The sequence below is a fragment of the Macaca mulatta genome, chromosome 7 (genome assembly GCF_049350105.2).
Source record: "Macaca mulatta isolate MMU2019108-1 chromosome 7, T2T-MMU8v2.0, whole genome shotgun sequence".
Classification (NCBI taxonomy): Eukaryota; Metazoa; Chordata; class Mammalia; order Primates; family Cercopithecidae; genus Macaca; species Macaca mulatta.
In genome coordinates this window covers 178,166,917-178,190,468 of record NC_133412.1, presented here as the reverse complement: position 1 = coordinate 178,190,468, position 23,552 = coordinate 178,166,917, and the positions used below count along the sequence as shown (strand labels likewise).

Sequence of the window (23,552 nt, the reverse complement as noted above, 5' to 3'; positions counted from 1 at the left end):
CCATTCAGTGGCCATTGGAGATGTTTATTATGACACTGCTTCAGCTGGACACGCAACCATGTGACACTAATGTGTCATAGAAGGTCTCTGCTTTGAGCACTTTGGCTCATTTTAAATAGCAGAATTTTTAAAAATATACACAAGGCTGGCTTTCCAATGTTTAAAATCATTGTAGAAACCAACAGGTTGAACAGAAATAGAAAAATACAGAAAACGGCTTTCCTGCTTTGGTGTTGGTTGTGCCTGCCGAGGAACGTGATTGCTGCTGTTTCGCTGCCAGGTCTGTTGGGATCAGCTCAGTCTGTGACTAAAACAGCTGGATCATCGACTCTCTTGACTTGCCAACACCAACCCATTTGACTGAAAAAGCAGAAAAGACTGTTATGATATACACTGGAGGCAGAAAATTCAGAAAAAGTTTTCTTTAGCCTCGTATCTTTCTGTGTGGTTCATCTGGTAAAAAGGGCTATTTTCTCTCCAAATGGAGACAGTTTTAATTTTTAAGTTATAAAGGTAGTGCAAGCCGGGCGCAGTGGCTCACGCCTGTAATCCCAGCACTTTGGGAGGCTGAGGCGGGTGGATCATGAGGTCAGGAGATCGAGACCAGCCTGGCTAATATGGTGAAACTCCGTCTCTACTAAAAAAAAAAAAAAAAATTAGCTGGGCATGTGACGGGCACCTGTAGTCCCAGCTACTCGAGAGACAGGCATGAGAATCGCTTGAACCTGGGAAGCGGAGGTTGCAGTGAGCCAAGACCGTGCCACTGCACTACAGCCTGGGTGATAGAGCCAGACTCCGTCTCAAAAAGCAAAAAAAAAAAAAAAATCTATCTATCTATCTATAATTAAAAAAAAATAAAAATAAATAAAAAAAAAGAAGTTTGCGCATGTTGGGGGACTGATCCTCCCGCAGCAGAAAACAGGAGTCTCTTCCCTTCTCCCTTGGAAATGGCAACCTTAGTTACTTAGTGACTCTCCCTGCAGGCCCTTTCTCTGTGGGTGCAAACACCCCTGGGCTATGAGAGTAAACATACGACACAATCATATGGCTGGCATGTGACCCATCTGTTGTTCTGGATGCGGAGAGGCAGGGGCTCCTGGCAAGGTCACACCCACACCCTGGCCACAGGAGCCGCGCTGCCCCAGCTCTGAGTCCTCCTCCCCTCCTGCCCTCCAATATATTCACTTGGTGACCACACTTGGTTTTCTTATTGCTCACCAAGCCCTGCGCTGGGATGTGGGCCCCTTGGGGCATCCAGGGTGCAGGGAGGGTGGCTGGGGATGCAGGGCACCCACCTGCGACTCCCACGTGATTCTCCACAAAGCGGATGTAGTTCTGGGCCTGCGGGGGCAGGTCCTCCCACCTCCTGGCGCCTGTGGTGTCTGCTTTCCAGCCAGGCAGCGTTTCATATTCGACTTCGACCTTCTGAAGCATCTCCTGGTTAGCTGGGGGAAGCACACAGGAGATGAGTGGGGCCCACAGACCTCTCTCCTATCACCAAGGAAGCAAATATTTGGTGACACGGCCACCCCCATCCAGGGCCTCCTTGTTCAGGGACTCAGCAATGAGGAAGGCAGCAAGTGGGCATGTGGCCCAGTTTGATTTTCTCAGTGTTGGGTGGTGAGCAGGGGACAGCAGTGGGGCTCAGACACTGACTACATGCCTTCCAGACCAGAGGGACATGACACATATGTGCTACCCACTCTGCTAAAACCTCCACTGTGACATCAGCTGAGGCACTCCAAGCCTTGGCTTGGAAATTCTGAGACTCTAGAATCCTGAAGCACTAAGGGATCCTGAAGCATCTATGTCCTCCCACCCCAAGAACATCAGCTCCCAGAGGGCAGGGACCTCCACTCTGTGCAGGACTCTGTGGCTCATGGTAGAAGACGACCACCCTTACAGATGGAAGATGCTGGAACACAGGTTCTCGCTGCAAATGTGTTTGAGCCTTGGAGCCAGGCAGTGTTTGCATGTCCTCCTGGGACCCTGGACCACCATGAGGAGACCTTGCAGGCCTCAGCAGTGCATCCTCTCAAAGGTCAAGGGTCAGGAGGGTCAGGGACACTGCCTGCAAGGACACACACGGCTCCTGTGGCCAGGTGGCCCTCTGTGGTCTACACAGATCTGCTGAATGGAGACCAGCCAGGGGCAGCTCACCCAGGGCCGCTGGGGAGGAAGCCATTGTGGGGGTCAGAACATGACCCTGGACTGAGGTTGAGGGGGCACGTCCAGAGGCACACGAAACTGTGAAACCCAGGAAAATGGCATCTCCTTCATGCTTTCCAGAAGAAGGGGTACACAGGAGCAGGGATCCCAGTTAGGTCTTCAAAATCTCACCACAAAGCATATTTTCTCAGATGAAATAGTCATCCTGTACATCTGCATAGAGCTTTAGGTTTTCCAGAACCGACTGCATCCACTAACTCCTGTGTGCCTCCCGTGGCTCCCTGCAGGTGGGCCTTTTCCCCAAGGCAGCTGAAGGACCCCCAGGGTCCCAGGCGCGTAGTCTGTCCCCCTTGCCATTCCCATAGCACTGGAAGGCGCCTGCAGCCACCCCTGCCCGGCCAGGCCTCCCGGGGAACATTGTGGGGAGAAACCCATGAGAGGCGAAAGCCATGATGGAGGCTGGTCCCTGGAGACAAGCTGCTTGCCCTGTGTCCTGTGAATGTGGGAACTCTCCCCTCTCTGAGAAGTCACAGGTCCCATCTATTCCAATACCCATGAAACGGCCCAACGGGCAGAACGGCTGCCCCACTTCACATACCTGGGAAATAGGGAATCCTCTTTCCGTTCAGCTTGTACGAGATGCCGACTTTAATCTCACCCAGTACGTCCAGGATGTCCAGCTTCGTCAGGGCCAGCCTGTGGAAAGCCAAGGGGCCAGGCAAACCCACGAAGTGGTCAGCAATGCTGAGGTTTCTTCCATTTGCTTTTCACCTCTCACTTCTGTTATTTATAGCAGGGGTCCCCAGTCCCTGGGCTGCGGACCAGTACTTGGTGGTGGCCTGTTAGGAACTGGGCTGCAGAGCAGATGAGTGGCAGGCAAGCTAGCACCACAGCCTGAGCCCTAGCACACGGTGAGGCTGGCGCCATGAACCCTGCGTTGCACATTAGGAAAGTGAGGGTCAGGGACCCCAGATGCCACACCGTCAGCTACTAGGTTCCTCTGCTTCCTGTTGCCGGGTTGGCTCTACCCACCCAGGAGGGGTCTGGTTAATTCTCGAGGAATTTTGGCTGATGCTGTCAACCCTGGTGGAAGATGTGCGACTCACAGCCTTGGCCTGTCTGACTGAGCTGGAGAGGAAGCCGTGAGCCCAGCCATCACGCAAAGCCTCTTTCTGATCCCTGGGAGACAGCCTGAACAGCTGGGCAGCCTGGGCCAGTCTGTGAGGAGCAGAGGGGCCTGCAGAGTGGACGCCTCGACAGGCCGGCACCAGTGCTTCTGTCCTCCTAGCAGGATGACGGTGCATCCTTTCGTCCTGGGGACTTCCGGTCTCCACATGAAGCATTTTAACCTTTTACAAGTGCTGGAACGCCCTCATCCTTCACGGCATCAGCCCTGGGGTGGGAGTTTGTGCTCCCAGGGCGGCTGCAACACACCCTGCACAGGCCTCCATACCGCTAACCCCTGGGCCGTGTTTGTGGAAGGGTCGAGATCAGTGGGAAACCTTGTCCAAGGAGACTTGGTGGCCCTCAGCCCCTGCGTTAAGTGCTGCTTGCCTCTGCACGTGTCGGGAGTCAGGGACGGTCCCAGTGGGGATGGCAGCAGCATGGGTTGCTTACGCAGTGAATCCATTGACCATGTGAGCATATCTCAGAATCATCAGGTCGAGCCAGCCACAGCGCCTCTTCCTGCCTGTGGTCACCCCCCACTCGTGGCCGCGGGTCTGCAGCAGGTCTCCAATCTCCTACATGAGAACAGGGCAGATGTCACGTGGACTGTGGTGGGGGCCTTGTGTGGCCTGGCCCTGCTGCTACCCCCACCTCTCCCTCCCCACACGCAGATCTCAGAATCCCTGAGGCTGCCTCACCTCCGCTGACAGTCCTTACATCCGGCTCCCCTACATCCCCATGTCCATGGTAAGCCTGTCCGGCAGCTGAGGCTCACAACGGGCAGGGCCTGGCGCACAGTGCCGTGTGAGCCGGTGAGCACTCTTCCTGAACACACCAGACCACTAGGATTTGTGAGCTGGGGAAGGCACCGGCAGCCTTGCCGTCTTCCCCTCCTGCCTTGGGCAGCTGGTGGAGGTGGGCATGGCCCTGCAGCTTGGCTTTGGGGGTCAGGGGTGTGTGTATCTCCTGACACCTATCCCTGCACCCTCTCAAGCCTCTCTGGAGAGCGTCTGCCCCTCCCTGTGTTGGCTCTCCCAGCACCTGCCCTTCTTCCTGCTCAGGTACAAGGGCCATGTCCTTGCCCTACCAAGGGTCACAGGTTGAGGCTGAGAGAGGAAGGCTGGGGCCTCCTGAGGATTCTGGGGCCACAGCAGCTTCCAGAAACCTTCCTGAGGCTGGAGAGCTGGGTGGGGTTGTGGGGGCTGGCTTTCAGCCCCAAGTCTAGCTTGGTTGTCACAGAGGACCGCCCCCCAACCTGGGGACAAGGCCGAGGGAAGGTGCTTAGTGTCCTCCCTGAGCCAAGGTGAGTCCACCAGCTACCCCAAATGAGGGTGTCCTGAGGAGCTGCAAGGCGCCCCCACTTGCCTGTGGGCCTCACACTCCAAGGGGAGTGAGGTCATGTGTACATGTGTCCATGTGCACACCCTGTGTGAGCTCATGTGCTGCGGCTGTGGGAATAGGCCCACCCCAGTGCCTCTTACTAAGCCCCACCCTGGCCTGCACAGCAGGAAGGGCCCTGGTGGGAGATGGGGAAATGGTACAGGCAGGGTCCCCACAGCCCCCACCCTGGCACTGCTCACCCCACCCCTGGCACTGCTGCCGGGCCTCCCTGACCTCCCATGGGGTCCTGAGGGCCTGGGGACTCACGTTGATCTGTTCGGTGGGGAAGGCCCCGATGCCCACGCGTGTGGTATAGGCCTTCACCACACCATACACGTCACCTATGTTCTGCGGGGGAATGCCCAGGCCCGTGCACACGCCGCCCACGGTGCAGTTGGATGAAGTCACAAAGGGGTAGGTCCCTGCAAGACAGAGCAGGTTAGGGGGCTACCTGTCATCCCCTGTAGATTACTCCACCCAGCCCAAGAGGCCTTCTCAGTAAAGGGCAGCGGGCACTTCAGACCATGGGGGGTCCCCTCCGTGGGGGTCGCTAGCCTGGCCTGTCCTGGGGGAGTGGCTGAATGGGTGCTGTGCTGGGCTATATGGCTCACATAAGAGTCTGGGGTGAGGGGATGGAGGAAGTTGCCCACAGCATGGCCTGAGGTGGCCAGGCCGCCTTGGGGGTGAGGGTAAGCTGGTGGGCCTGTGGGGGTGAGGACAGGATATGGCTGTACAGACCGTCAGAAGGGCTGGCTCTGACCCACCTTGCCAGGCTCCCTGGCCCCACCCCTGACCTTGTCACCTTGTCAGCCTGTTCTTTCATCTCTAGCCCAGCCCTTTCTCCTCTCCCCTCCCTTGCTGACAATAGGAACACTAAGGACATGAGGATCATTTCCATGGGCATGGATGGCACTGTGGCCTTGGAAAGCGGGTCTGCCCCTCCCTCCCCCATCTGTTCCCACAGCTCTCCGCAGCTGGGTCTTCCCTGGCAGGCACGAAAGGTCGCTGGCACGCACATCCTCCCGGACATACCGAAGTCAATGTCGAGGAGGGCGGCGTTGGCACCCTCCACCAGGATCTTCTTGGGGGGGCCGTGGAGTGCCTCATACATAAAGTAAACACCATCTCGGACCATGGGTCTGATCCGCTCAGCAAAGCCCTGCAAGGAAGGACCAAGCAGCAGCGTGAGCCTGTGACCTGGGGCAGAGGAGTCCTGCGTCCCCAAGAAGGTTGGCCAGCCCATAACAATGCCTAATAACGGGTGTGCCCCAAGGGTGTTCAACGAGCACCAGGTAGGACAGCCAGCCTCCCTGGAGGGGCACTTCGCAGCCCCCACACTGCGGCCCCGGCTTCACCTTGAGCCTTTTGAGTTGGCCTTCAATGTCTATTTCCAGGGTGGGGAACATCGACTGGTGCTGGTGGGCCAGGTTCTTGAATCTGCACAAGGGACAGTCATTGTCACCCCGTCACGGTCCACGCTGGTCCTCAGGGCCCTCCCCACTAGCCACAGACCCTTCTGGCAACCTCTCCCCATCCTCTCCCGGGACTGCAGATGGCTCAAGTACCTGGAGGAAAACTCATCGAAATCTGACAGGAGGTCGCAGATGCGGAGGCCCGTCCGGGCAGCTTTGGAAGAGTAGGTGGGTCCGATTCCCTTCTTGGTGGTGCCTATACTGAAAGATGAGGAGGGGGTGCCCATGAGAACCCAGGAGCCCCAAGGAGCTCAGGCATCCCACTGAGGCCATGACCCCCGCCGGCTCATGACTCCAGTGCTCACCATTGCCGCCTGTGTCTGGCTGAGCTGTGAGTGTGTGCAGTGTGGGTGTACGCACTCGCATGGATGTATGTACTGGTACGGTGTGTGCCTGTGTGTGGATGTGTGCACACGGAGTGTGTGCACGTGTGTGAGTGTATGTAGGTGTGGCTGTGTGTACTTTTGTGCATTTGCGTGGGTGTGTGGGCTTGTGCGGTGCGTGCACATGTGCATATCAGTGCGAGCATGCGTGGGCGTGTGGTGTGTATGTGAGAGCACGAGCGTGTGCCCTTGCCTGTGGAGAGTGTGAGTGGGTGTGTGATCACCTCTCTGGGGCAGGACACTCATCTGCTTCACTCCTGTGTCCTTGGCACATCTGAGGTTCTACTAAACTTTTTTAGTGTTCCTCATGTCCTCGCTGGGGCCTGTGTGGAGTCAGGAAAGGTGGTGGGTGTGACAAGCTACGGTAGGGCTTATGCACTCCTGTGGGGGGCTGCGTGGCAGTGACAGCCAGCAAGGACAGTGTGCAACCCCAGAGAGAGACGGGCTGGCTCGTCCGGGGGTTGGGTGATGCACTGTGGAATTCTGACAGGTGCCATTCTCCAGGGGCTTTGAGTGGGTTGAGGTACCCTCCTCGTGCCCAGGACCAGACACACCCCACAGTCTGCCAGCTTGCGGGCCCAGAAGACTCCCTGAGGCTGAGGGTGTCCCGGCAGACTCACTTCTTCCCCTCTTGTGCCTGGCGCTGCACTTCCTGAAGTCCGTCGACAGCCTGGTGAAAATCGAACACTGGCGGGTGGGCCAGGTGAGGGCACCAGGGAACGGGAGAGAAGCAGAGGACAGATGTTTACACATGGAACTCACCTCCTGCCGGCCTGAGTCTCCTGGGAAGGGGGTGGTCGAGATTTCAAAGAGGACAAACTGGGGTGTGACCATGAGTGTCTGGGGCTCAGTTTCCCCATCTGCAAATGGGCTAGGGATCCCTGACCCAGCTCCCACCTTGAAGCTCTTTAAAAAGGATAACGTACAAGCTAACGGAGCCATGTGGAACAAGAAGGCCTTGGGGACTTCCCTGATCTTGGTGGCCGTGGAGGAGCAGGGCCGGCTGGCAATGGTGGGGGCAGGAGGGGCTGTTCCCTGTACCCCAGTGGGAAACGTACCAAGGTGGGCTCTGTCAGAGATGATGAGCCTCTTCTCCCAGTCCTTCAGGCCTGCGGGGACACGGCACGCAGGTGGGTCAGTGTTCACTGCAGCTCACACGTGAGAGGCCAAGGCTGGGCTAGCTCGCCCGGCTCCCATCCGGGTAAGGCATGTGGGGGCCGACAGGGCCACCTCTGTTGCACAGCAAGCAGCAGGCCTGCCCCTCGTTGCCTGCTCCCCAGCTGAGGCTCCCGGACCCTCACTCCACCCCCCGCCGGGATGCCCACTCTCATGCCTGCAGGCTTCACCCCTCCGGGCTGGGGAGCCGGAGCTGGTGTGAGTGCCTGGCCTTCCTCCCTACCTGCAGCCACTCTGAAGGTGACCTGCCCCCTCAGGGCCTCAGTCTGGGTACCCCTGGTGCCCATGTCCCCAGAATCACATTCTCCTTGCTCTTTTCACACCCATCCTGCCCTTGAGCGTGAGGCTGGAGCTCAGCGTCCTCCCAGACCCACTCAGGCTGCTGTCTGTCCCTACCCACACTAGGTCTGCCTTGCCCACACCCCCAGCTGGTGGGTCTCGCTCACTGCCTGCAGGCCTCTGTGTGCCTGGCCAGATGCTCCTCAGAGCCCCCAGGAGCCACATCCTTCCCTGCAGGCATAATTAGCCCAGCAGTCCCCACTTCCCCCTGGGTGTCTGGTCCAGGTCCCTGGCTCCTTCCCAGACTTCCTGACCTGAGTCTGCAGGTGCTACCTGGCCCTGTGATGCCGAGGCCGCCAGCGTCTGAGGCCTCGGGGTTGCCTGGCTCACTCGTTTTCTGCACAGGTAGAGCCAGTGATGAGCTGAGCCAACTGTGTTGGGAACCCACCCCCGCCAGTCCCCTCCGCGGGAGAAACCCTCAGAGAGGCTCCAGCCAACACAACCTCTCAGGGCACCGTGTCTGGGACAGGGCAAGTCTGCAGGAGCTTGGACTTACCTTTCTTTTCATTCTTCTCTGCTTCCTCAAACAAGCCCGGCAAGTGGATGACCACCCCGTTGCCTGCATGAGAGACAGAGGCATGAGACAAGAGTTGTGTCCCAGACATTGGAAAACGTACATTAAGAACAGCATGAAGTGAATGGGTACAGTGGCTCATGCCTGTAATCCTGGCACTTCGGGAGGCTGAGGCAGGAGGATCCCTTGAGGTCAGGAGTTCAAAACCAGCCTGGCCCACATGGTGAAACCCCGTCTCTACTAAAAATACAAAAAAAAAAAAAAATCTGGGAATGGTAGTGCATGCCTGTAATCCCAGCTACTGGGGAGGCTGAGGCAGGAGAATCACTTGAACCTGGAAGGCAGAGGTTGCAGTGAGCTGAGATCCTGCCACTGAACTCTGGGTGACAGAGTGACACTGTCTCAAAAAACAAACAAACAAACAAACAAACAAAAACAACCCAGCATGAAATGGGCACACCTATGTTCACAGCAGCATTATTCACAGTAGCCAAGAGCTATCCATTGACAGATGAATGGATAAGCAGAACATCGTCTATCCATATGATGGAAAAGTATTCAGCCTTAAAGTAGGAAGGAAATACTGACACGGGCTGCAACGTGGAGGGGCCTTGAAGACATGATGCTGAGTGAAATAAGGCAGTTACAAACGGACACAAACAGGATGATTCCGCTTATATGAGGCCCCTGGAAGAGTCAAATTCATAGAGATAGAAAGTAGAATGGGAGGCACCAGGGGCTGGGAGAGGGAGACTGGGGAGTTGTTTGATGTTTCAGCATTTCAGTGTGTGAAGATAAGAAAGTTCTGGAGGTGGATGGTGGTGATGGTTGCAAAACAATCACATTCCTTGGTATTTAAGGAGCTGAAAATTGATGTCCCCGCAGAAACCTGCACGTGGATGTTTAGAAGCTCTATTCATAATCGCCGGAACTCGGCAGCAGTCAAGAGGCCCGTCAGTAAACAAAAGGAGAAGTCAGCGGTGGTCCCTCCAGACAGTGGAGTATTATTCAACACTGAAAACAAATGAGCTATCAAGCCATGAAAAGACGTAGATGAAAGTTAAATGCATATTACTGAGTGGAAGAAGCCAATCTGAAAAGGCAACATACTGTACAATTCCAACTCCAAGATTCTGAAAAAGGCAAAACTACGGAGACCGCGTGAGTGGCTGCCGAGGGTTGAGGAGGGAGAGATGAACGGGTTGAGCTCGGAGGTTTTTAGGACAGTGAAAAAAGTCTGTATGATACTCTGGTGGCAGATACACAGCATACATTTGTCCAAACTGGCAGAATGTACAGCACCAAGTGTGAACCCTAAGGTGACTATGGACGCTGGGTGATGGTGATGTGTCAGTGCAGGTCCATTGATTGTAACAAATGCACCACTCTGGTGGGGCATGGCAGCTCTTGCCTATAATCCTAACATTTTGCGATGCTGAGGCAGGAGGATCACTTGAGGCCAGGAGTTGGAGACCAGCCTGGGCAACATAGCAAGACTCCCATTTCTTAAAAAAAAAAAATGCATATATGTACTAGCTGAGTGTGGTGGCACAAGCCTGTAGTCCTGGCTACTTGGGAGACTGAGGCAGGAGGATCCCTTGGGCCCAGTAGGTTGAGGCTGCAGTGAGCTAGGACTGTGCCATTGCACTCCAGCCTGAGTGACACAGCAAGACCCTGTCTCAAAACAAAAAACAAAACACAAATATACCCCTGAGCTCTAAACCCTTTGCTTGAAGACGAAGCCCTTCAGGACCCCCTGCTGCCTCTCCAAGGAGCCCCTTTCCCTTTGCCAGTTCCCGCTGAGGCTGGCCATGGCACAGGCTCAGCTGAAGGAGACAGGACTTCAGTCCAGACAAGAGTGACCTGGAGTCTACGTAAGCCACGGTGAGCACAAAAGGTCACCCAAATGCCACGGCATCCTAAAATAAACACGTGGCAGAGGCCCGGAGTGTCGCAAGCTGAGGGTGTCTGTGTGAGCCCTGGCACGTCCTGCCACTTGCTAAGCGGTGCCTCCTTGGCCTTGTTTCCCGCCATGTGGGGCCCAGGGCTGGGCAGGACGGGGCTGGCGGCTGGAGAAGGCTTCCTGCAGCACAACCGGGAGCGGCCAGCCAGCGCTACTGCCCAGTCTGCCAGGGCCAGGGGCTCCCGCGACATGGCGGGCAGGCCACCTCACTGCTTAGGGCCTTCCTGCTGTGAACTAGGGACCGTCCCCACACTGTCCTAACTCCACCGCTGGGAGGGCCAGGGACTGGGTCTGCACCCAAGGGGACGGTCTTGGGTGAGTCACTCCAGCTCAGCCCCTGATCACACATGGCCCCTGCGGCAGCCACTTCTGCTCTATCTTCCTCCCGCTGCTCACATTCGACGGGCTCAGGCCTATGCCATCTGCTGGGCACACACCTGAGGCGCCCGAGCCCCCACTTCCTGACAGGCTGAGAAGGGGTCAGATACGTCAGAAGGATGGCCTTGCTGTAGTCTGGAAAGAGCTGGAAGGGAAAGTACAAGAAGGGGCCTGGCTGGCTTGGCCACTGGGATCAGGAAAAGCTTCTCTGAGCAAGGGGGTCTTGGGCTGAGAGCTGAGGCCAGGGTGCACAGTGCAGGCTTCTGACCGAGAGAGGGAGGGAAAGAGAGCCACGGAACCCTGGGGGCAGAGGTGGCTCGCCTCTCGGAGCACTGAGTGGTCACCCGTGGCTGCAGTGAAGTCCACAGGGAGGGGCTGTGTCCGGACCCAAGAGGGGGCAGGCGATGTAGAAGGAGGTCCCTCTGCAGCATGGACTGGGAAGGGGCTGGAACCAGGCCTGCCAGGTGGCCACAGCAGCCCAGGCAAGAGGACGGCCATAAGGCCAGGAAGGGCACGGCCTTGTCCACATAGCCTGGTCGCCACGCAGCGAGAAGCCAGGCCTGTCGCAAGCACATGCTCACTCACAGGTATGCACATGCAGTCACAGGCACGTGGGCGTGTGGTCTCGCAGAGTGTGTGCACGCGAGGGATCAGGGATCAGGCACTCCCGCTCCTGCGGGTGGATGTGACTCTGCCCTCCTCCCATCAGCCTGGTGTCCTCTCAGCTGTGTTCCCAGACCAGGCCTGGGCTATGCAAGTTTCTATGCACCAGTGCCTGGTGGGGCAGGTGGAGGCCGGGGTCCAGCCTCCTGCTAGAGCCGTCATCACCAGGCTCTGGTACCCTGTACCCCTGCGAGTGGGGATCCTGGGCTGGCTGACACCCCCTTTCCTGCTCACATACAGGTGGGGGCAGGGTACTCACCAATGAAGGACACAGCCTTGGTGTTGATGATGCCGCTGGGCAGTAGGTGGAAGTCATACTCCTTCCCATCCACCACCACCGTGTGGCCAGCGTTGTTGCCCCCCTGGAACAGAAACCTGGCTGAGCTGAAGGCACTTGGGTACTGAGGACCCCCCGGACATGGACTGAGCCACAGGGGCTTCCCCTGTCTCTGCAGGGCACTGCTCTTGGATTTTGGGGTGCCTGGCTCGGTGGCCAGCTCTGCTGCATCTGTGCAGGACTGGGATGTGAGCATCCTGCACCATGCAAGGAGTGCAGCCGTTTGGTCAGGGTCCTATGTTAGAAGGGTCTGGCCCAGGCTGGTGCCAACACCTCCAGGTGGCTTGGTACAGGTCTCTGCAGCTGCAGGGCCCGCTCTGGAGCTCGCTCCTTTCATGCAGGAGTGAGGGTCCAACCCTTCCGCAGAGCATGAATTCAGCCCCTGCCACAGCCCAACCTGCCCTCACCCTCTTTAGCAGGGACCCTTCCCTTTGAGCAGGCACCTCCCATCTAAAATGAAAAGGCAAAAGCTGTTCTGAGCCAGCCCTGTTCTGGGGAACACCCAGCCACAGGCTCCCCTCTCTGGGGGACTCCTGCTGCCGGTGGGGAGAGGGCCTGGGACTAGGATGTGCAGACTCAATCCCCTCCTGCCAGGAGATAGCCACATGACACAAGCAGACTGTGCCACCGCCCTGGACGCCACTGCCTTAGGCTCCCAAAGGGCCTCTTGTGCCAGTGGAAGCTGGAGATAAAGTAGGGACCCTCTCCAGGTGGGGCAACAACCAAAGCCCTCCTGCCTTTTGCTTGGCTCTGCTTAGCAGGGCACAGGTCCAGTGGGTGTCCGCTGCTGCCCCCACCCTCTGCTCCTGCAGGCCAGGTGGGCTGGTGGCATGACGATTGCAGGGACACTCCAGCCCCAAGGCACAGCTCATAGGGCTCCCCTACATGTAGGCAGGAGTCCCCGCTTCACAGCTGAGGAAGGGGCAGCATCTGTGATGCCCCACGATGGCCCATTGCCCCTGAAGCCAGGCCCCCACCAATGGCAAGGGGTGTCCCTCCAGCACCTTTTGGTCTTCATGCCACCATAAGACACCCGTGTAGGCCAGGTGTGGCAGAGCCTGGAGGGAGCCCCAGAAGCTCTCTGCCCCACGAGAGAAGGCCAGGTCTCCAGCCCCACTTCCGGCCAGCCACGGAATGGCATGGGGGACCCTCCCTGTTGCCCTCTCTCCTTGAGCTCCACCTGGAAGGTGAGCAGGGTTCCGGTGGGGTGCTGGAGGACACACACAGATACCCTGCCCCACAGACTGGTCTGGCCTTTCCTTCACTACTGCCCTTTTGGGGCCCACTCTGTCCCCAGGACTCCAGAGCCCAGATCCAGCCCCACCTTCCTGCCTCACCTCCCAGCAGAAAAGCCCTCAACTTGTCTACCCATGAGGGATCCTCCCAGCCACACTGTACTGCTCTCTGCCCAACAGAGGGGTCTCAGCTCCCCTCCCACCCTCACATGCCTGGCAGTGGGGTGTCCCGGCAGGCAGGACCCTCAGTGACGGCGGCCCCCTCCCTCTGCACTAGCTCCTCATGATGCACCTGGACAAGATTTACATGGAAAGAGCCCTGGCGGCTGGTGCCAGGGCAACCCTGGGGACAGAGGGAGGGCAGATCCGGAGATGCCAGGCAGGGCGCTCGCCCTCCTGGGACCTAACGTCACACATCGGGAGATTAGGCAGCACTCAGAGCCCTGAGGCCCCTTCCCAGGGCAGGAGTCCTCACCCCCACGCCCCGACTTCTGCCTGCCCTGCCTGGCTGGGCCCAGTCCTTGCAGGAAACCAGTTCAGGACAGTGGCTCTGGGCAGGGCGGTGCTGGGTGAACTGGGTGGGGATCCTGGGAGGTGGAGAGATGCAGGAAGCCTGGTGGCAGGAGGGAGGGTGATCTGAGGGCACCTGGAGGCCCTGGGGGAGCTAATGCTGCCAGGCGCCGAGGCAGGGTGGAGGTGGAAGGTCAGGGCACTTCCACAGCCTGGGCGGATGGGCAGGGCTCTCAGCCTGTGCCGCTCAGCAGACCCTGAGTCAGCCCTGGGCGTGCAGGTTCAGTCCATCGGGACGGGGCAGGCCCTGGCGTGACTGGAACAGACTCTGGGTTTGGGGGTCACCGCACCCTCCTGGAGACCCCCACCCTTACTCTGTCCTTGCCTTGGCACATACGTGGTGTGGTAATTCCTCTCCGCGGGGGTCACAGAGTAGGTTCACGCCCACGATTGCATCTGCTGCCTTTTGGGGGCAGTCAGGGGTGAGGTCTCTGAGGACAGGTAGGGAAACGGAGATAAGGGAAGCCTATCCCTTGTACAAAGCCCCGCCTGGGGTGGGCAGGCCTCGAGGGATGACCTGGCAGTCAGGGCAAGTGCTGCCTGCCACGGCAGAGTGCCCAGAGCCCATGTCAGCAGGCCCAGGGACACCCCGCTGGGCACACCCTGGCTCTGTTTGGGGCAAACACAGGCTCCTAGGAACAGGCGTGGCTTGTCGTGGGCCAATGGGTGTCCGATGACCCCCGGGCCAGTGCCAGGCCACTCCTGGAAGCAGGAGCCAGCTCAGGACACTGAGCCTGAGGCCTGCTGACCCGCAGGCCCTCCCAGTTCTGGGGAGCCCAGGACGATGGCCCCGGAGAGACCCCAGTCTGTCCTCCCCATCACAGTTGAGGTCTCAGGATGTCAGGCTGCACAGGCACATGGTGAGAGGTTGGGGACAAGAAGTCCTCCTGCCCTTCCTCCAGCTTCAGCCTGGGATTCCCACAGCAAGGCGTCCGAGGAGGGCTGGACAAAGGGGGACAAAGGGAAGCTGGTACAGTCAGGCCGGGGCTCTGCACAAAGGCAGAGCCTTCAGGTCCAGGCCAGGGTCTGCCTTGCCATGGGAGCCACCAGCCAAGGCTGACCATGAGGCTGGCTGCTGAGGAGGGACCAAACATCAGGGCCAGCCCCGCCCTTCCTGGAGAGGCACTGGGACCTTCCCTTGGGGCTGCCTCGGGCTGCAGGTGGATGCCAGGCCCCTCAGCATGGTGTGCAGGGCAGTCGGGAGACTGCTGCCCTCTCACAGGGCTTCCTCCTCTTGCACAGACGCACCGGTGCCTCCAGCCCCACCGGTCTCCTCCTCTCCTTTCCTGGCCCCTGCTGGCCCAGTAGATGGGTCTATGGATCCTGCCACAGGGGGCCTCTCAGGGTCTGCTTGTCCCAGGCAGCCCGGCCCTGAGCCCTAAGTCCTGTCACCATCCCCCCAGTGCTGAGCCCCCAGGGCAGCCGCGCTCACTCTGTCTTTCCTACCTCATGGAGATAAGTGATGGGCAGAAGAGCCAGGGTTGAGTGTGTGCCACAGGAGAGCTCTGCTTAGGCATGGCTCCCACCACAGCCCCTCAGGCCAAGCTCCAGGGTCCTCATGTCCAGCTGGCAGGCCTCTCTCTGCCAGGCACCCCTCGGCTGCCCTGCTCCTCTAAAAGCAGAGCTGAGGCACCTGAGCTCAGGGAAGGCCATGGGCACATCCATCCTTCAGCCACCACTCAGGGTCCTCTAGGGGCTGCAGAGTCCTGCATTTACCTAAGATGCCCACTGCTGCCCCTACAGGTGGAGAGGAAGCCCAGGCCTGTTGCTCCTAGGAAAGGAGCCCCCTGCATGGCCAATGGGCTGAGCCACATGCTGTGAGCTGCCATGGGCGGTCACCCATGTTGCACACTGCACAACTCTGGGGGGTGCTGTCACAGAGCCATGGCATGAATGATGGCCCCTAGAGGTATAGCAGCTGCAGGGACACATCATGCCACCTTTCCACTGTTTGCCAGGTAAGGGACGGTAGATTAAGGTACGCCCCCAACTCTCAGAAGCACAGTGAGGCAAGGGTGCAAGTGAGAGAGAAGATACAAAGATGGACGGTGCAGAACACCTGCCTTGAGTGACCTGTACCCACAGGCTCAGATCAGGCTGGGGGCCCAGAGTTAGGGGTACCCAGGGAGCCTGGTGGCCCCCTGGCACTTTCTACCTGCCTCCAGGTTTCTCCTGGGGTCTTCCCCTCTGTGGTGGAGCCTTGGGTCAGGACACTGGAGTCTCCTCTACCACTCTCTGCCTAGTCTGGCTGGTCACTCAAAGTCCCTAGGGGACATCCCTGCCAGCTGCCTCCCTGGTGGCAGGGAGTTCAGGAAAAGAGGCTGTCTCCATACTGGACGAGGGAAGAGGGGACAAGACCCACTCAGGAACCAGACACAGCTCTGACCCCTGCTTTGTCCCTGTGGGTCTAGCCAACTCACCCCTCTGGGGGCCAGGGAAGGCACGGCCCTGTGGCCAACCCTGTCCCCACTGCCCCACTCAGGACCCTCCCCTCCAGGAGGCTGTGCGCACCCTCAGACCACCCACAGCACATCTCGGGGCCGCTCCTCAGTCCTCCCACCATTGCTGCTCCCTCCAGGCATTTTATATATGTACCTATATTTATAAGTAAATATCTCTCTACATCTTTCTCCATATCATCTGACTATCTATAGTCTGCCAGGGCTGCCAAAACAAAATACACAGCCTGGACAGCTTCAACAATGGATTTTTTTTTTTTTTTGGAGACATGGTCTCACTCTGTCACCCAGGTTGGTGTGCAATGGCGTGATCTTGGCTCATGGCAACCTCTGCCTCCTGGGTTCAAGCTGTTCTCCTACCTCACCCTCCCCAGTAGCTGGGATTACAGGCACCTGCCACCATGCCCAGCTAATTTTTGTATTTTTAGTAGAGACTGGGTTTCACTTGGCCAGGCTGGTCTTGAACTCCTGACCTCAAGTGATCCACCCGCCTCAGCCTCCCAAAGTGCTGGAATTACAGATGTGAGCCACCGCACCCACCCGCTCCCCTCCAGATGTTAAGGACCCGGCTCCTGCAGTCCTCCTGGGTAGGCAGGTGTGGCCTCCTGCATTTGACCTGTGGCTCCTCCAAGCCCTCTCCTCTCCCAGCGTCACCCTGGTTGGGCCTCCACAGGCACTGGGAAGGTGAGGTGTGGGCTGAGCTGGCGAGGAGTGGCCACTCAGCTGGGGACTCCTTGGAGGCAGCCAGGGGAGGGCTGTGCTGTGACCTGGGGCTGGGCTGAGGGGCAGGGCCAGTTCCGGGGGCCTCTGCCCACCTCCTTGCCTCTGGGTTGCCACCCCGCAGCTCCTCCCCACCACGCCGGCGCCACGCTCCTCCCCACCACGCCGGCGCCACGCTCCTCCCCACCACGCCGGCGCCACGCTCCTCCCCACCACGCCGGCGCCACGCTCCTCCCCACCACGCCGGCGCCACGCTCCTCTCCACCATGCCGACGCCACGCTGCTGACACCTGCAAGGCCTCTCCACACACAGGCTTTGTCCTTGCTCCTCACCTCCACACTGCCCAGATGGCGCATGCCCTGCCCCTGCACTGAGCTTGTCACCTGCACGTGTCCCAGCCTTGCCCTCCAGCCATCGTCCTGCTCCTGTCCACCCCGTCCCTAAACCCTTGGGATGCCACCTGCCATCTGCCTGGCTTGGGGGCTGTCCATTGACCTTTGACCTGCCAGGGCCCCCTCCACTCCCGGCCCACTTGGCCACTGCCCTGCAGTCCACAGGCCCCTTAATGCCATGGATGACTCCTCTGGCCACAGCGTCTGCTTGGCCCAGTGTTCCCAAGGAGGCCCCTTTCTCTCCTGCGATGCAGCTCCCATCGTCAGCCCTACCTGCAACAGCACCTGGGACGAGGCTTGCTACCTCCCATGCTCCAGAGCCTTCTCCCCACAGCATTAGCGGACTACATCTCTGACGGTGCCATGCCCCAACGCCACTGCACTCTACCCGCTTCCCCCTCAGCCCTAGCTGTGCCAGGCCCATGCTATACCACCTCCTGGTTAAGCTCTCATGCAGGCTTGGGGAGGAGGGGACAGTGGAGTGGTTGTTTGCACCTCTGCCCCTGGAATGGGAGCAACCAGCTCTCCTGCCTCTGTGTCCATCGCCAGCCCTGGCCCAGGGCCTGGCTGTCAGCGAGCTCACGCCAGACAGTGAAGCGAGCAGAGTGGCGAGCGCCGGGGGAGGCCCACGGTGCTTCTCAGAGGCTGTGAGGCTCCTGGGGCCCAACCTCTTGGCACTGGCACCCAATGGCAGTTTGTATGACAACTATGCCCGGCACAGAGCAAGGGGCCCTGGCGCCCAGTGTGCACGCACCTGTGACTACCAGTGTGGTGCGGTGGGTTCAGCCACTTACACTGTTTCACTCCCTTCTGGGCTGTGCTTGCAGGCTCCCACCGTTCACTCATTTCTTCAGCCCAAAGGAATTGTTCTCTGCCCCTTTTGGTAGTGGGGTGAGGCCTGGGACAGAACCGACAGAACCTGGGACAGGCCTGGGACAGAAATGCAGGTCTCGGCTGCCTGGGACTGGTGTTCCCGCAATGAGGCAGGGCTGTGTTTAACTGCAGGGACCCTCTGTCCTGGAGCCATGGCCCAGTGACCAGCACCATCACCAGTGCAGAGGTGGGGTAGGGGAAGACCCCTTTCTAGAAGCAGCCCCAGGCACTCCCCGGCCAAGGCAGCTGCCCCTCCGACTCCCAGAAGGTCTCTGGTGCACCCTGGAGCCTGAGGCAAAGCGTTACCTGATGGCCCCTTGGAGACAGCGCCCAGAGCCACGACAGCCACAGCACAGGGGCCCTCAATGCACAGGATGCCAGCTCCCACCTGGCGCTGCCACACCACAGAAGACACCGTGGGAACAGCCTGTGGTCTCACACCCCTGCATACATGGCCACAGCTTTCCGCCCCTGTCCGCCAGCTGGACACGGGCTCCAGCTAGAGCTGGAGGGCATGGGAGGCTGGGAGTGCACTATGGAGACCCAGGGCAGGCCCCTTCAGCCCATGTATTGGGCATGGCCAGACATAAACAGCCCAGTGCCCTGAGGTCTGCACTGCGACAGAAGGACGGGGATTCTAAACCAGGCCAGGGCTCACCAGAGCCTTGTGGTCCTGGGCAGGGAGCTCAGTTATCCAGAGGAAGTAGCTTGGAGATGGAAGGAGGAACTAGGGGGTAAAGGCCAGGCACTGCCAGCCTGGGAACGGGGGTAGGGGAGGCCCAGCTGTGCCTGTCCTCAGCTGTCCATCTGAGGGGTACGAGCCGGACGTGCAGGCGGGGCACACAGGGGACGGAAACGCCATGGACATGAGGGAGGAAGCACAGGCGGAGGTGCCTGGGGACCCCTCGGAAGTAGGATGGGGTGTCCATGCCCAGAGAGGAGAGAGGGAACACAGGACCCCAGCACAGAGAGGCAGGCGACGTGATGTGGCCGCAGAGCAGGGAGGGCAGACCTGGCTCAGAGGAGACTCAGCCTGGAGGGGAGAGAGGCTCGGGAGCAGCCAGGGTAGCAGGCAAGGAGGAAGATGGCACAGTGGGGCCAGGGGGCATAGTGCAGCCTAACAGAGCCACCCTGGAGTGGAGGAAGGACGGCCCAGGTGTGAAGGTGGGGGTGTGGGCACGAGGTGGGGGATGCACAATATAGGCTCAGCCTGGAGAAGGGAGGCTGTCCAGGAAACAGGTCCTAAAGGTGGACTCAAGGCGAGAGACTGTGGGAGGCGAGGACACTCTCAGGGGCCCCCAGGTGCACTCTGACCACAGGCCCCAAACGACCAGGATGGGAAAAGAATGAGGCGAGCCGTGCAGGGCTTTGGGCAGCCCCAGATCACCTCTGGGCAGGGTGGAAAGTCCATGTCCAGGGTGAGCAAAGCAGCGACTCTTGCCAAGTGCCAGGAACCACCAGGGGGTTTGGGAGCTGGGCTCGAAGTGATGGCTCTGCTGGTGCAGGCGTCAGCAGAGGGCAGAGCCAGAGCCTGGGTGTGCAGAGGCTTGGGCAGCCAGGGAAGGAGCATAGCCAACACTCAGGGTGGCCCCAGGCCCAGGCGACCCTTCGGGGACTGGGGAGCAGAGCAGGCTGGTTGCCAGGGCTGGTAGCTTCAGCCCTCCTGGCAGCCAGCCTGTCTCCCAGATGCGGCCCAGCCCGCTCTGCCTACTGCATGCACTTTTACCACCTGGACCACTCTGCCCTTGCTCTGTCCTCTGCTCAGCCCCTCGAGGGAGAGGGCAAGGTTTGGCCTCCGTGCGCCTGGAAACCCCCATGTCGGGTACCTTCATCTGGCTTCAGGCATCCACACTCCAAGTAAGAAAAGAGGCAGTCTTCCCTGGGGAGATCCAGCCAGATCCTCACTCTGCCAGCCTCTGACGACATGGGGTGGTCAGACATGGTATGCATAAGAACAGGGGAGATGCTGGGAGCCTGGTGGCAGGGGAAAGCCCCCACCGCTAAGAGGAGAGATGGCACTGTGAGGTCGTGGATCACTGAGCATTCGCAGAGAGCCTGGGGCTGGGTCCCCAAAGAAGACAGGTCCCTGACCTTCCCTTTGCAGAGCAGCACCCCGCTGAGATCCAGCTCGGTCCCGCACTCACGGGTGGGGACAAAGGGCCAGGCCCTTGGCTATCATGGTGGGCACGTGGCACCCGTGGGGGCTCCAAGCATGGCAGTGACTCTCATTCCTCCGCACTTGAGCCTCCGTTCACCTGTGAAGGAGCTCTTCAGGATGCTCCTGCCTCACTGGCTTTTGAGGAGGCTGGAGGGGGACAGCTGTGGGCTCCAGGGACAAACCTCTTTTATTCCCACCGGCTTGGAGAGCCAGGCGCTCTCTCAGGCTGTGGGGTGGCCTGGCGGGGGCGGCCTGGTGGCCCGAGTGTGGGATGGGCTCCAGCCTGCTGCGCCCTCCGTGCTCCTGTCTGCAGCTGCGAGTGAGCAGGGCTGTGGGGGGACGGGGCGGGGGCGCAGCAGGGAGGGCCCGGATCCAGAACCACCTCCACAGCTGGCAGTGGAGCCGGCTGAACGCTTGTAGAGCAGCTGTGGCGGCCCCAGCCCGCCCTGCAGAAGTGCACGGCGTCCACCAGAGCCGGCAGCTCATAGGGAGGGGCCTGGGCCTCACGGGAGCAGAGGTCTGAGGAGGGTGGGGAGCCGCGGCTGCCCCACGCTGAGGGCGCCCGGGAGGGTGAAGAGCGGTAGAGCGCTGGACACGCCCCCTGGCGGCCGGGGACGAGGTGGCGGGCAGAGGCAGCGTGGAGGGAGCATGGGAGGAGGACCACCTCTAGGACCTGGGGGATCTCCGGAGCGAGAGACGAGCTTGCCTGCTGCTTAGGACGGAGAGCGAGTCGGGGAGGTCCCCCACCGTTCCAGGAAGAACTTTCTAGGAAGCCACAGTCCCTTCCGGCAGGAGGGGCTCAGACACCCCTGAGCCACGCAGGGTGCTGGGCTGACTCCCTTCTCTGACAGGGATCGTCGCGAGCCCCAGCCCTCCTCTCCGGAGCTCAGGAAGGAGGCCACAGAACCCGGAGAAGGGGCTGTGCAGGGGCCCTTGTTCCATTATTGGCAACAGCCCCAGGCGGACTCCAAACCCCAGACGCATGCGTCCCAAAGTAGACCCCTTTGTGCCTGGAGCTGTAAGTCAGCCCATGGGCAGCAGACTTGGCTGCCCTGGCATGGGGCAGGCAGCTCCAGGGTGGCAGCCGAGAGAGTGCCCAGTGTCCAGCTCAGTCAGAACAGACGGGGGCGCTGAGAGCAGCCGCGGGCTGTCAGAGGCCCCGCCCTCGGCCCTGGGGGACAAAGCGGGTCTGGCCTCGGTGGCACTGCCAGCCACCAGGTCACCCTGGCCAGAAGTCTGTGGCCCTCCTTCTCCCATGTCTGGCTAGGATCATCCCAAGCACCCTCCCTCAGGCCCGGCCCCAGCTGCCCCCCAGGACGGCCTGGCCCCCTTCCACCTCTGCCTCTCCTTGGCTGACTCACCGGGGTCAACCCCACCCAGCAGGCAGCTTTCACCCCCTCCACCACCTGCCGACCATGCGGGGAGCCAGCTAAGCCCTGTCCCAGACCCAGACAGGCCCCAGGTGATCACTGCAAATGAGGAAGGGGGGTGTCTCGAGGGTCCTCAAACCACCCTGGGGCTGGGTCCTCCGGTTCCCCCATGGAGGGTCCAGCGTCACGCCGATGGCATGCGCCACCCCCTGAGGATCGGGTGTCCCCAACTCAGCGACTTGTATTTATAGCTGTGCCCTGGCCCGCTGCCCAGATGGTGGAGGAGGGGTGGGTGGAGGGGAAGGCGGTGTGTGTGGGTCGGGGGTTGTGTGAGTGGTGCGTGTGCGTGCATGGGTGGGGTGGCCCTGGGAAAGGTGCTCCCGGAGGGAAGGCATCCAAGCGGGTGAGTGACCGGCCAGGGCATGGGAGGACAGGGGCCGTCTGGGTCCGGGGAGGGGGGCTCGCTGGGCGGTGGGGGAGGGACCCGGCGCCCCAGCCCGCACCTGGCAGCGGCTGATGATGTCGGCGTCCGTGGCCAGCAGGTCCACCACCTTGCCTTTGCCCTCGTCCCCCCACTGCGCGCCCAGCACCACCGTCACGCGGGAGCCGGTCGCCGCCGCCTCCTGCTGCAGCCGCCCCCGCTTGACGCCGCCCGCGCCGGGGGGCCGGTCGTTGGAGGCTCGGGTCCCGGACATGCTGGCTCGGCTCTTCCGCTGCGCTGGCCCGGCCCGGAGCCCGCCGCCGCCGGCGTCCGCGCCATTAAATGGAGCGGGGCCCGGGCAGGGGGCGGGCCGGGGGCGGGCCAGGGCGGGCGCAGTGACGCCCCGTTGACCTCCGGCCGCCAAATCCCCGCCCCTTCGCAGCCGCCCGGGAAGCCCAGTTGAGTCTCGAGCACTTTAGAGGTGAGGGGGCGCGTAGACCGACGGCCAGGCAGGCAGAGGGCCTGGGGCGCCCCACGACTTTGCCAACGGAGGCAGTTTCTCGCTAGGCCGTCGGGGACCAGGGCTTGTGCACCGCGACCTCACCCCGCCAGGCCCCTGCCGGGCCCAGGACTTCGGGGTTCCAGCAACTGCGGAGGTGGTCGTCCCCTCCAGGGAAGGAGTGCGGTTTGCAAAAGGGGATCTGCGTTCTGCGCCCCACCTGGAGGGTCCGCACTCTCGGGGAGCGCACCTGCCCCGCGCGGAACCCCGAGTCCCCTGGGCGCGCGCGCGCGCGCCCTCTGGCGGCCGCGAAGAGCCGCGCAGCGCGTGTGTCCCAGCAACTGCCCGCACCTCGGCCCCACGGCAGGGGCCCCGCATCCCGCCCGGGAGCGCTGTGGCTCGGGCCTGGCTGTAGCGAGCAGGCGGGCTCCAGCATGGAGCTCCGGCCCTCAGCACCCAAGTCTGGGGTAAAGGGACCCATGCTGTCAGCGTCACCTGGCTGGCATGGGAGCAACCCCCAGGGATGCACACTAACGTGGGGCCCAGGTTTCCAAGAGGCCCCACCCCAGACCTTCCCGTCCCAGCCTGTGGAGGGACCAGGCCACAGAGGGAGGCGATGGTCTGCGAGGCTCCCGTGTTCCCGGCTGGTTGTCCTGTCTCGCCTATCCCGCCCCACCCCTCCCAAGTGGATGAGGCTTGGAGGAAGCCAGCCCTGGTGGCCAGGAGAAGGGTCCTGGGGCCCCGGGGGAAGAAAGAATCAGGCTCTTGCTTCGGAGCAGGGAGGCGGGGCCCTTGGTTCCCTCCCTGAGGGCTCTCAGTTGCCAAAGAGCCTAGAGCCACGAGGCTCCTTGGGCTCAGGGCAATTCCAAGACTAGTGACAGGGGGTCCATGGAGACACTCCCTATGAGGAAGG

At 60.6% G+C, this 23,552-nt stretch overlaps 1 protein-coding gene across 4 annotated transcripts; it reads right to left on the bottom strand.

The window, feature by feature from the left end:
- Window positions 1-3: 3 nt before the first annotated feature.
- ADSS1 (adenylosuccinate synthase 1) lies at window positions 4-22,456 on the bottom strand. Of its 4 annotated transcripts, XM_028851937.2 has the most exons (14): window positions 22,223-22,456; window positions 11,864-11,966; window positions 8,579-8,645; window positions 8,530-8,531; window positions 7,630-7,680; window positions 7,192-7,258; window positions 6,282-6,389; window positions 6,072-6,153; window positions 5,749-5,875; window positions 4,984-5,138; window positions 3,787-3,911; window positions 2,768-2,865; window positions 1,296-1,445; window positions 4-360 (listed from the first exon to the last, which is right to left on the bottom strand). In XM_028851937.2, exons 1-14 carry the CDS (start codon window positions 22,412-22,414, stop codon window positions 308-310), a joined length of 1,380 nt encoding a protein of 459 aa, XP_028707770.1. In that variant the 5' UTR covers window positions 22,415-22,456; the 3' UTR covers window positions 4-307. The 4 variants fall into 4 exon arrangements, with proteins under 4 accessions (XP_028707770.1, XP_028707771.1, XP_077798162.1 ...); XM_028851938.2 differs by lacking the exon at window positions 8,530-8,531 and having other exon boundaries at window positions 8,583-8,645; XM_077942036.1 differs by lacking the exons at window positions 8,530-8,531; window positions 11,864-11,966; window positions 22,223-22,456 and adding exons at window positions 19,417-19,823; window positions 19,912-20,191 and having other exon boundaries at window positions 8,583-8,768.
- Window positions 22,457-23,552: the final 1,096 nt, after the last annotated feature.